The sequence below is a fragment of the Branchiostoma floridae genome, chromosome 17 (genome assembly GCF_000003815.2).
Source record: "Branchiostoma floridae strain S238N-H82 chromosome 17, Bfl_VNyyK, whole genome shotgun sequence".
NCBI lineage: Eukaryota > Metazoa > Chordata > Leptocardii > Amphioxiformes > Branchiostomatidae > Branchiostoma > Branchiostoma floridae.
This window is the reverse complement of record NC_049995.1, coordinates 15,251,347-15,264,597: the sequence shown is the minus strand read 5'-3', so window position 1 is coordinate 15,264,597 and position 13,251 is coordinate 15,251,347. Positions and strand designations below refer to the sequence as shown.

The window sequence follows — 13,251 nt, the reverse complement described above, 5'->3', positions numbered from 1 at the left end:
CGCTTCGGCACACACAGAAAAACATTGACCACCACTTTGACGACTGCCCGAAGTTTCCAAAAAATGGCTTAACTCACCCACAGCGGTGTCAGTAATAAGTTTAACCACTGTTGTCGTCAGGGGAGGAATGTCAGGTGCTCCTCCAGGCCCTCGGTGATCAGTTCAGTGTTGTTCTGCTCCATTAGGCTCCTTGCGCGAGAAAACAAGGATTACGACAGTCCTGGTGGTGATACAGCCTTGTCTTCTAGGTTAGTGATACTAACGCCATAGGAAACTACTCAGTCCTTTGCTGCCGGCAAGATACGTTCCCAGAAGTAAAAGATGTCACCGACTTGCACATGGCTGGTACAGCGCTACAGGAGCTCTGCTAGACAACGTCCTGTTCGTGCGGCTCATGATTCACTTGTGAATAGAGGGGGAGTTATATCACATGTCATGAACTCACGCGAGTGGAGATCTCGCGAGAGTTCATTCCATTGTGATATCATTGGGAATCTCCTTAGGTGTAACGGATTCTGAGGTTTTACCAATCAGAGAAATTTCAGTTGATGACAAGAACAATATCCGTTAAGACTTTATTTAATAAAAGTGTATATTATATGTTCTTAATTAAAACTAATCATGGGTCAGCCTGACTTGAAATTCTGCTAAACTTCAGTGTAGCAGATTCTGTTGTATTACTGGGCAGACAAATTTCACGAACTGACTGTCTAAGTGAACTTCAAGACTTTTATTTCATTGTAAAACTGAAAATGAATATATAAAAAGTGTCGTTGCGTTGGCCGGGAATCGAACCCGGATCTACTGCTTGGAAGGCAACAATGCTGACCATTACACCACCAACGCCGCATGACGCTTCAAGAGGATAAAGAATATTAAGAGCTTTTTGTGTATGTCATAATAGATAATGAAATCCTGCCTTCGGTTTAACAGATTCTGTTGTAATTATGGGCAGAGAAATTTTGTTGCGAACTGAAAGAACAACGTAAGAGTGAATTTTGATACTTTAATTTTATAGAAAAAAATGAATGTATACAGCACCAACGCCTTATGACTCTTAAGATAAACGCCAACATTAACAGTCTTCTGTATATGTCCTGAAACAGAGCTAACCATGGGCGGCGAGGTTTGAAACCCTATGATGTAACAGGTTCTTAGGTTTTACCAGTCTAAGAGATGTCACGAACAGACGATAACATGTCCGAGTGAACTTCAAGACTTTTATTTCCTAGTAAAAATGGTGTTAAGCTTGACACCGTACCTTTACCTGACATACAAACTGCATATGGCATAATACTGTAAAATAGCATGATTAAAACTACTGCAGTTTTTGTAGTACTTTATTGTAATATCAGAGAATGAAATAGTTGAAATACGACTTACTGCATAGGCATTATAAACAAAATGCTATTGACAGTTTACTTGACTATATAACACACCGTCGTTTTAGTTCTCTTTTCTTTTTGACTATACAAAGAACAGGTTATAGTAAGCTAAGTTAGAATGGACGGTCTATATGTCTTTATTTTGAACCTAATCATTTATAGCATCTCATGCATATAATCTAAAGCTACAAACACATTACTCTTCTTTACACGATTGTCAAAATTTAGTTAATTCACGTACCCCTTTATAAAGGACAACAATGAAATATTTAGTTTATATATAAATAAATAACACTAAATGTACATTCAGGTGTGTATACAACAAATAGCAGTGACCTAAAAAAAGTGCCAACGTCTTTTCTAGTTGCGTAAGATACTGTTATTTTGCGTACAGCATGCTGTATTTAATATTCAAATTATAACTTTGCTGAAACATATACATCTATGTTTAAGATTACTAGTATGTGTAACATATACATAACTACGTAATATACTATATAGTATTAGTAAGCTGCTGAAAAATATATAAGTAAAAGATAGATCTTTATCTAACACTGTTTACACTAATCATAACTGTTATAAACGTATATCACTATCTTGAATTAGACTACGGCTCTGTTTCATGATATTCAATTCTAAGCAAACCTTTTAAGTCGATACGTAAGCCCTTAAAACATACTTCTGTACGTAAAAATCCAAAGTTTGGAGGGTTATTTTCTAATGGGATATTTGAGAACTTTTTTACACAATTAAAATGTACTTACTTTGCTTACGATGATATAAATTCTGGTGTAAAATTCTCCTATATCCTATATTCTACCAGCCTGACGAAAATATTTTCGGAAGGCTGTTTTCTAATACCTCCCTCCTACCCTCCCAGCTACTGCCTGCATATCTTCCATATCTATCCCGTCACTCATGTCAAACCTCGGTCCCCCGCGACCGTCGTATCCCGAGGGAGCGCCCCTCGGGTCCGACTGGTTTCTATAACCACCGGCACGTCCTTCAGACTGTCCTCTATACGCGTCGTACATCCCTCGGGCATCCTCCATGTCCAGTCCGTCCGAGGGATCGAACCCGCGCCCTTGCGGACCCCGTTGTCCCGGGTTTTCCGACCGGGTCGCCATCCCTGCCAGTGCTCGGGCGTCCTGCATATCAAGCCCGTCTGCAGGGTTGAAGCCGCGCCCTTGCGGTCCTCGTTGTCCTGGCATCTCCGACCGGGTCGCCATCCCGGCCAGTGCTCGGGCGTCCTGCATGTCCAACCCGTCTGCAGGGTTGAAGCCGTGCCCTTGCGGACCCCGTTGTCCCGGGTTTTCCGACCGGGTCGCCATCCCGGCCAGTGCTCGGGCGTCCTGCATATCCAGCCCGTCTGAGGGATTGAACCCGCGCCCTTGCGGTCCCCGTTGCTTCTCAGACCGGGTCGCCATCCCGGCCAGCGCTCGGGCGTCCTGCATATCCAGCCCGTCCGCAGGGTTGAAAACTCCGCGGCCTCCACCGCCTCCCAAACCCGGCATCTTCGAGCCCATAGCTCCTGCCATTGCCGCCATCCCGGCCATCCCGGAGGACCCACCACCGCCCAGCAGGGACCCCAGCTTTTGCAGCGCGCCCAGGTCGATGTTGTTGCCTTTTCCTTTACTCCCTCCTAGTTTCTTGAAGAAACTGCCGCCTTTTTTGCTTCCTTTCTTGCCACCTTTGTTCATTCCCGACATGCCTATCAGGACCTGTAGTGTATTGTCAAGAAGAAAGGAATAAAAGTCATGAAGAAAAGGTATTTAGTTCCCTCTACAACATCATACAAAAAAAAATTAATTCGCACTGAGTATCGTCATCGTCTTGCAACGACGCAGATAGAAACCCCAACGTGTTGACTACAATTAGTTAAATGTGGCTCAACACTACAGGTACAGTAATACATACATGTATATAGCGCTAGCATGTCGATGTCTATTCTCTAAAGAAAATGCCAACATTCTAGCTACGTGACATTCTATATGATCTCTATATAGCTATAGGGTCTATGAACAACTGTGTATCCTTGCTAGGACACTATCTATTGACACATTTGAATAGATGATTCCCTACAAGAAAATTTACCAGTGGCATACGATAGTAAAAAGCTGGCCAAGGAGAACAACTGGCAAAAAGGACTTAACTGGTCACAAGTGAATCTGTCTGGTAATAAAATTCTTACGGGAGCGAGGGGTCCGAGTTTGGTCAGCATGCCCATCTTGTCCAGAGTGGAGATACTGTCCGGGGTAGCCAGGGCCTGCACCTGCGACATGATCTTTCCTGGGATCATTCCTCCCGTCATCTTACCTACATCAGAAAAAACAAAACAATAACAACAATTCAACTTACATTATTCCGCAGATATTTCCTCCGGCATCTTGCCTACGTCACTAAAATAACTGTAACAATGAATGTAATATGATCTTTCCTCGGACCATATTCCCAGTCATCTTACCTACATGAGACAAAAACACATCAGATATCATCATTCCTGGGACCATTCCTCCGTGTATCTTACCTATCACATGAAAATACCATGCCAGAAAACACGAAAAATGTAGCATTGCACATCAGAAATCATGGTTGCGCATGCTTATTAAGATTTTTTGCGTAATATTCGAAAGGTATAGGTACTTTTTAACGATTCTTGTCTAGCAAATGCTTAATGTACGTTCAGGCATGTTTCTTAATGTCGCATGACCCTTCAACGTTGTCACATTACCCACAGTGCATACCGCTGCGTATGTGTACTTGACACTACGAACCTTCTTATTTCTTCATATGTAAGCAAGATAGAGAAAATAAATGAAACAACTCCGTTGGCAGCTCTCGAATACATTTCAAAGTTTAACAAATAGACTAGAGTAACGCTTGAATATGCGCGAACATTGATACATACACCATGCATATGCATCAGCCACCTTAGCTCAGAGGTAGAGCACTGGTCTCGTAAACCAGGGGTCGTGAGTTCGAACCTCACAGGTGGCTCACAAAGTTTTTGAAAATATTTTTCTTTACCCTTACCTTGATTTATTTGTATAAGACAAAAGGTTTTATGGATTGACGATCTTTGAGTTAATTGCGAGAGCAAGCTGAGGGTATTTCTCCATATCATAAATGAAGGTTAGACATCCAGGTGAGCAAGATTCAAATACAATTCAATCTCTACAATTGGATAAGAAACGGAGATTTACTTCTGAATGTTTCGTTTCATTTGGGGGACACTGCATACGCTAGCTAGGAGCTAGTGAATTGATATGTTCAACCGTTCTTTCTAATTAACTGTAATTGCATTTCATTGTTCTGCCAGTCCATTCTAGTGACACTGAAAAAGAGTGATGGATGTAACTCGAAACGTCCGGAAGTAAATCTCCTTTTTTTAATCTAGTTTTAGTGATTGAATTGTATTTGACTATTTCTTCGTATCAATTGAAAATCAAATCAAATGAAGTCCATGCACCTTTACGTTGGGCACTTCCTACCGCTTGGGACAAGCCTGCAAGTTTGCCCATCACATCCCTCTCGCTAGATGTCGCTGCTGCCATAACTGGAACAAATTTATGTATATAATCATAAAAAGATGTATTGTAATGCCCTTACTGTACACTGAGCTAGTCTCCAAGCAGATCCTACGGTGCCTTAGAAATAGTATCATCAAAGCTGGCGACTTAGTATAGCAGCACCAGGTGCCCGTTTGACTCCCTTTGGCCGGCTATACTCCTTTGCCAGCTTTGATGCTATCTCTTTAGGCACCGTAGGGTTTGCTTGCAGACTACACTGAGCAACTGCCTACGTTGTTTATAAAAAATGGGATATTCAATTTTAGTCGATTGTATTTCCGGTATCATAGTAAAGGAAATCTCATCTCACAGGCTTTCTAATGCCTGTATGATACATTGAAATGAATGTATAACGGTAATAATTAGTAATAAGGCAAACGGTAGAAATAAGAGATGTCGGTAATATGATCAGACAAAGTTGAATTTTCCAAACATTTTGTGCCAAGTTTATTACTTGTACCTCTCTAAAAATGAGACCAAGGACATGAGAGACGAAACTCTCAACAGAACTTTCAAAGGTCTTTCAATAAGTTCTCAATGATCTCCAAGGTCTCAATGAAATTGAAGTGATCTCTTTCAATAATCTTTAGGTGATCTCAATGGCCGATGCGTTTTTGTTGTTCCATCCTGTGAAAATGGGCCCCTCCACGAAAGTGCAGTACCCTCAAGAAACGCATGAAGCAAGAAAGAGCAGCAAAGGTGGAGTCACACGAGCGTGCATATCAAGTCTGTATGAGGGCCGTATTGACTGACATGTTTCCATACGCAGTCGTACGCACAATACGCACCTCATACGCATCTCGGTCGTTTTGTGTCAGTTTTATAAATAGGCACGCAGGTACGCGTACAGCACGGACCAGTACACGCACCTAAAACTGGCTCAAAACGATTGAGATGCCTATCTGATGCGTATTGTCCGTGCGGCTGCGTATGAAAATACTTGTCAGTACGAACCTCATACGGGCTTGATATACACGCTCGTCTGACTGCACTTCAAGCAACTTACTGGCGCTAGCTAGTCTCGGCTCGAAGCATATTCTCCAGTCTGGCTTGTCTCGCTGCTCCATCCTATGAACATGATTATTCTACAAAAGTGCAGGAATCGCAAGAAGCAAGAAAGAATCTGCAGAAAGCAACTTACTAGCGCTAGCAAGTCTCGGCTCATAGCGTATTCTCATGCCTTGCTTGTCTCGCTCTGATCTGAAGGAGACAACAGACGTGCAGGCATCCCAGGAGACCGAGGAGTCAAGCGAGCTGCTCGTGGAAAGCGTGGCAGTCGAGCCCGTACTGCCGCGGTGTTGACCTAAAGCAGAAGCGACATATATAGAGCTCACAATGCAGAAGGAGCAGAAGGCAGCATATAACGATCCAAAAATCAGTTACTCGACAAGCAATTGGATATGGTTTTCGAAACGGATGGCAACCACCATCTTTCGTCAGTGAAACTGAAGTGATCTTGGAGAGACTGGTCTTTTATATATAATACAAAATGTACCCTAACTATGAATGTTCAAGAGAAGAAAAGAGCTGAAGACAATTTTGGGTGTATGACCGTTTCCAAAATCATATCAAGTTGCTTGTCAAAGGGTAACTGGTGTTTGGCGTATCTTTTTACCTTGATTTCTAATAACCTTCATCGAAGAATATATATAACGCTAGTTCACCTTTATCCATGGGGTAACCTATATCCGTTGTGATAAAAGCAGGGTGTCTGGGGACATCAAATCGACGGACGGTGCTTTTAATCTTACTTACCAAGAACTCAATTTTATCTCGTTGGAAATTTCAATACAATTTCTAAAAAGCCAAAATGTTGGTCTATTCAGGCGTTGTTTTGTTTTTTGACGATATAATAAAAGGTGTTGGAGTGACAATGCCGTAAAGTATGCCAATTTCTGTGTTTTTGAGATGCGGAAATTGGGGAAAATGGCTAGAAAACTTCGTTGGCCCGTTACCATGGCAACAAGGAGTTTTGATCTAAAAGAAAGCTATTTTGAGGGGTTGTGGACCAAGTACTATCACTGTGCAAAATATGAGCCAAATCTATTTTTTGACCTTTGCCACCATTGTTTGATCCATACAGACATTTGCTCTTATATTGTGAAAATACAACAATTTAAGATTCACGTCCTTCGATTTAATATCACGAAATACACTGCGGCAAAGGAGCGGATATAAGTTTCCCCGCGGATAAAGGTGAAGTAGCGCTACCCAACTGGAAATAAAGCAGCAATGCAGTGAAAAGCCACACTAGTGCAGCGTACCATCCGATGTTGGCTTTGCTTGGCATAGTGAATGCTAGCCGTAAGTTGAAAGACAGCTGCAAGCTTAAGGGAACTCAAATTACTAGTATTTTGCTATTTTGGTAGCCAAATTTTATTTTGAGTCAAAAGTAATTATTCTATTGTTACACATTATGAAGTATCTATTCCAAGTATTGCTAATCGACTGGCCGACAGCCCAATGGGTTGGGACGTACATATAGTTTTGTCTCGTCATTAAGTTAAGTCATACTGAACGACATACAATGCGTTACAGAAACACATTTAAAAAAAAACAAAAAAAACTCGGAATAGCCTTGATAAAAGCTTGAAGCCTGTAGCAATCACAATTCCTGTCGTAACAGTCATCTGTGTTTTGTTTACATCTTTCTGCGCGGGAGAGGATTTAGTCAGATTGACCTGTGACCTCTCGTGCTTACGCAGGGCTTAAAATCCTTTTTTCTGCACACCTCCACTGGTGCAGATAACATTGAAAATTACCTGCACCAGACAAATTTTACCTGCACCACTCTGAATTTATACTTAGGAAGTATGGATCATACTACAATTGTTCAGGAACCACATACTTTATAGGTAGTAACATTCCATGCAGCTAATAACAATCCACATGCACCTACATCATATGACATTTTATGTATAAAACCCAGTACATGGACCAGTGCAAGTTAGGTGCAGGTAGACACCAGAAATACCTGCACAGCTCCAATTTTACCTGCACTAATGTGCATATGCAGGTGGTATTTCGAGCCCTGTTACAGGTTGTTATGATAGTTAATCCCCCAATCATGACTCACGCTAGTTGGTGAACCAGTTTGAAAAGGTTAGATTTAAATACCGAGGGCTGTTTTCTGGGTCGGTGGCCAGCTGTTCTATTCAATCAGTCTCCAAGGGTTTGAAGTGGCCATTAGGCTGCATTGGTTTGACTATATGGATGACATCCGCGCGCGCAGCAATATTCGGCCGTTTCCACACAAAAAAATCACCCATACCTAATTAATCTCCAAGCAGATCGTACGATGGCATAAGTATCAAAAGCTGGCAGTGGAGTGAAGCCAGCGTAGGAGTGTGTTTCACTACTGGGGCAAATGGACACCTCTTGGCTGACTACACTACTTGGCCAGTTTGGTACAATCTTATGCCATCGTAGGATCTGCTTGGAAATTGTTTGAAGTGGCCATTAAGCTGCGTTGGTTTTATTATATGGATGGCATCCGAGTGCATGAATATTCGGCCGTTTCAACACAAAACGTCATCCATACCTAATCTACAAGCAGATCCTACGATGGCTTAAGATAGTACTAAACTAGCCAAGGAGTGTAGTCAGCTAAGAGGTGTGCATTTGCCGGTAGCGAAACACAGTCCTAAGCGGCCTTCAATCCTCTACCAGCTTTTGATACTATCTTATGCTACCGTAGGATCTGCTTGGAGATTAATCCATACCGTGAATCTTTAGCCTCTGTACCATCCGGGTAGTAGTTTGCTCATATGTTCGCTTCTGCTACCCAGAGAAGCGACAGTATATGGTGTATGATGAATGTAAGAGCTAGAAGCGACTGTATATAGTGTGTAATACGCGTCGGAGCGAACTACTTTCCGGGTGGCACCCAGGCTTGTACGTCGTACCGAGAAAGCAGTAGCAAAATGAATAAAAATATGCCTTAGATTGCAAAAAACAAATCTGAAAACGGATGATAATGTCATAGAATGCAAAACTCAATTCTATGCTCAAAAAAGAAATTATGCAACAACAAAAATGAATCCATTCTTTGGTATACCGTAGTACGGTACTCTGTGTGTTTAGTAATTTGTTCAACCTTCCTGACCACTTAGATCTTATAATGAAGTCAACTTTTTTTATTTGCACGAACGCTTTAGTTTGGGTGTTCCCAGAGGATGTCATCCATATAATCAAATCAACATGGCCTAATTAAAGAAGTGGGAGGGTAATTTCAAGCAGATGTAAGAACCCGGGTCTTTCTCAGTGCCTCACGGCCTGTTTTGCAAGTCTTTTGTAGTATCATACTTTTTAACAGAGGAGAAGAACGTTTAGAAAATACAACAATTGAAAATAGTACTAAATGTTGTAAAAACATAGGTAAAGCATGGGAATGAGTAAAGTATTTACATCTGCATGGACTATCAGGGTAATCAAGTGGTCATAATTGCAGTTCTGTGAAGGGAGTGGAGTATACGGTCATAATCATAGGTTTTTAAGGAGTCGTTAACTATTGGCCCTGTAGAATGTCTTCTTTGTGTCCTTTGCTTAATATCTACTTTTCTTAATTCTATCGTCACTCATTCTCTTTTATTCGTCGTTCCAGTTTATTTTCAGCAACGTTTTTATGATAATACCATACATACCGTTGGCTCCATGTATTTTTCTAATATTCTAATGCTTTCTATAAATACATGTCTTGACAATTTCTGTCGAAAGAATGTGTCTGTCTTGGTCTGTCTGTCCTCAAAAACAACAACAGCAGAATTCAAAGGATGCGCTCTACTGATAGATATCTGCATAGCCTCTGGCGATCGTCAGTCTGACACATGCAAATCATTCATGCATTCTCAGGTGTGTTCTCTCTGTATGTTCTCTCCTCTCCTACTATTGCTCATTTTTCATCATAAATTTTGCTAATGATGAAAACTGACTAAAAACTACGTTAATAAGACGACTATAGCTAAATCCCTACAATTTTTGCTATCGCTAGCAAAGAGAGAAGAGACCGTAAGAGTATCGTAGTCTAGTGTACAGTAGTTGTAGTAGACTTAAGTCCACGTTTGTGTATTTGTTTGCAAGTTTGTGTAGTCTAGTTTATGTTTGTAAACATGTCATTGTCGTGACTCTCAGTTGTGCAAAAAATGTAGAATCAACTATTCAATTCCTTTCCTTTCTTTGAATGAAACATATTCACCAAGAGCTACCCCCATAGGCCTTCTAGAATTATGCTGTGCGCCCATAAACACGCATACATACATACCAACGCTACCGAAAACATAACCTTCTTGGCGAAGGTAAAAAAAAGATAAGACATAGCTGTATGTTTGTGTGTGACCCGCTTCCGTTCTACCCTCCGGCAAGTAAGTTGATAAGGAGATTAAAAAGAATGCCTCCGTCTAATTACTTTCAACCCATTTCACAGGATCAAAGAAGTCAGAAGTAACTCCTGTGTCCTACTTTTGTTTCTTCACACAAAATTCTACATATGAACTGACTGGGGCTGGATTACTTCCACTCACGGAGTTGCACTGATGCGGTGTAGTTTTCGTTCTACGCATTGCGAAGGCATTTCAGTTGAATACCACACGAAGGGTGCGTTTATAATCATGCTTTTTAGCATGTACGCCTACCTTTTAAATGGAAGAGTAACGTTAAAATCGTACCAATACTACTGTCGTACACGTGGTTTTAAAATCGTCCAAAGTTGAACACATTCGACAAAGTGCCTATGAACTAAATATGAGGGTTTTAAAACGTTCAATAGGTTGGCATTATTGTATAAATACAACCCAGACTGCGGTGCTTACGTGACCTAAGTTTGTGCGGGTATTTGTTCATGTTGTTACGCCATTCCTTTACATAATGCTGTTGCATAACGCTCGCTACATAATGAGATAGAACATTATTCTATTACGTTTCCTACAGTGACCTCAGTGTCTTTCAAGGTCATCATTGAACTTGTCTTGGGGAGAATAACGTCTGGTTCTTTGCTGTTAAGGTCTCCAGAAAGTCTCTTATCTATGCAGAGACGAGACTACAATGCAATGATGCCGGTAACATAATGTAACAGTTGTTTTCTGTTCAAACACACATTCTGTATTGCCTTTATCAACAGAGTTAGACCCTCTGCAATACCACTTGACTAGTTATACAGCTCTGGCTGTGTTTGTTTCACAGTCAAGCCATGCTATCACTGTTGCTAGCTATTGTTAACATGACTCTTCCCTCTTCTTAAAACAAGTGTATACGAACCCAGATAGTTTTTGTTGTACAATGTTGTCTGTGGCTGTCATAATACATACAAATAAGTCGTCTTTGGTTGCTTGTTTACATCGTGTGTCTACACTGGGAGCAATGCTGGAAGAATTACGTATATCACTGTATATAGAGCACTCTACTACAAATGGGCTTCATTTTCTATACGGTAATAAATAAATGTAACAGGCATGTGATCAAGATGATATAAGTTTAAACCCACCTCCTTGGTTGTAGTACCTCTCCATGCCTCAAGTCTTCTCCACAATGGCGGCTAAGGTGGTGGTGAAATGACGCACATAGAGCCGCCTTGACACGTAAGGACTTTACGTGATGAATGGGCGTACTCTCTGGTAGGAACTGTCAAGTGGAAAATTGGTGTCACAGGGAGAAACCACCTCGATAAGGGGTGGTAGAATTCTTGGAAGGCGGGTCTCTGAATTCTAAAAGAGAGCTCTTGCTTGCCCCAGGCAATAGTTGGAACCCACGTGAGGAACTGTTTTGATCGTAAACAAAGGGAGAACATCGTCGTAATAAACAACACTCACAAAGCTCCATGATCTTTCGTGCCTTTGTCCAACTTTCGCGGTTTTAGTTCTTCTTTATTGCACTATTCTTTTTAGTGGTAAACCGTCTCACGGCGTTACAAGTTAAATAAAGTTTGTATTGAACCAACAAGCTACATATTTAGGCAGATGTGCTTGTATTTGATACACTCACAACTGGATGTAACGTTACACCACTCATTTCGATAACTGTGGTGGGTTCTTTTACGTGCTAAAGCAATGCCCTAGCAAAGGTCGGACGTCCCTATGCGATGCAAGATATTCATTTTGAGTGCTTTTGGAAGTGCATAGCATCGGGACCTGTCACAGATTCGAACCCAGTACCTCGGGATGCTGAGATAACAACTAGGCCACCCGTGATGGCAACATGCCACTGCGCCACGTGCCACTGTAAGATCGTCTTTGTGTGTTTTCAAACTTTTTCACAAGGTATTTGGGTCACCGCTTGAGGGGTACTATTTTTGCCATCTGATAACAATGGTATGACGAACGTCCTAATTATAGTTCTCTCATAACCCATAAGCACTTCCTTTCTTGCCAAGTCCGCTTTATTTGAACCCTGAAAGCTACCAAACACTTTCCTTCAATATGTTATTTTTTTCCAATATTCAACGTTACCAGAAAAGTCATAATTTTTGTCTTCTTGCAGAGGTAGTAGTAGGCATCCTTTCAGAGGAATGCGTGGTAAATTATGAACGTTTAGCTGGCAAATAGGTCGTCAATGACCTATATCACGTCAATCTTTGAAACATTTTAACGTTGAGGTGAATATACAATTTATAACATAAGAAACAAGAACAACAACACTGTCAGGTACTTTTCTTCAATGCTATTTCATTTCCCGATATGTAAACGTCTGTTTACAGTCCCATCAGAAAGGTTATTTGAGGTAACTGTTCGCACATACACTATAGAACTATAGAACACACGCGTGTTCGAATTGAGCAGTAGAACGATTCGAACAGAACATGCGGCTCGAACGCTCTAACATGTAACGAAGTTATTTTGCAACAAAACAACGGACGTGAACATAACAACTGAAAGCATATCTGGTGTCTTTTTAAATCCTTAGGTAAGTGAAGACGATTTATTGTACAATTATTGCAACATGGCTAACTCTTTGAGTTTTAAACGCACTCTCTTTACTAGAAAAGCATAATGATTATAGATCTCGTAATTATAATGGGTAACTTTTGCACTTGATAGGGTACTTAGGACGCAAGTTTGTGGTGTAAACATAGATACAGAAACTGGTTAAGTTACGTTATGGTGACCTGTGTATTTGTTGTTATATATATAAGACTTAACGATTTATATTTGAAGGTTAATCTATAGTTTATAAACGTAGATTTAGCAAATAGTACTCAGATTTGTTCGTCTTCTCTATATGTGTATTCACTGTTATCTTCTTGTCTTTCTGTCCAGTGCCTGGAACACGGTTTAAGACAAAGAATATTAGGGAGTGCTTAGAGCATG

General features: G+C 40.9%; 1 protein-coding gene and 2 non-coding genes across 3 annotated transcripts; 1 reads left to right on the top strand and 2 right to left on the bottom strand.

Annotated features, from left to right (window-relative positions):
- Positions 1 to 774: 774 nt before the first annotated feature.
- Trnag-ucc lies at positions 775 to 846 on the bottom strand. The gene has a single exon. It is a non-coding gene; the product is annotated as a tRNA-Gly (tRNA).
- A 962-nt stretch (positions 847 to 1,808) lies between these two features.
- Positions 1,809 to 11,630, bottom strand: LOC118404156 (collagen alpha-2(I) chain-like). Its single transcript, XM_035803179.1, has 6 exons — positions 11,433 to 11,630; positions 6,123 to 6,257; positions 5,961 to 5,987; positions 4,855 to 4,941; positions 3,577 to 3,701; positions 1,809 to 3,106 (listed from the first exon to the last, which is right to left on the bottom strand). Exons 1-6 carry the CDS (start codon positions 11,455 to 11,457, stop codon positions 2,240 to 2,242), a joined length of 1,266 nt encoding a protein of 421 aa, XP_035659072.1. The 5' UTR covers positions 11,458 to 11,630; the 3' UTR covers positions 1,809 to 2,239.
- Positions 4,311 to 4,382, top strand: Trnat-cgu. Its single transcript has one exon. It is a non-coding gene; the product is annotated as a tRNA-Thr (tRNA).
- Positions 11,631 to 13,251: the final 1,621 nt, after the last annotated feature.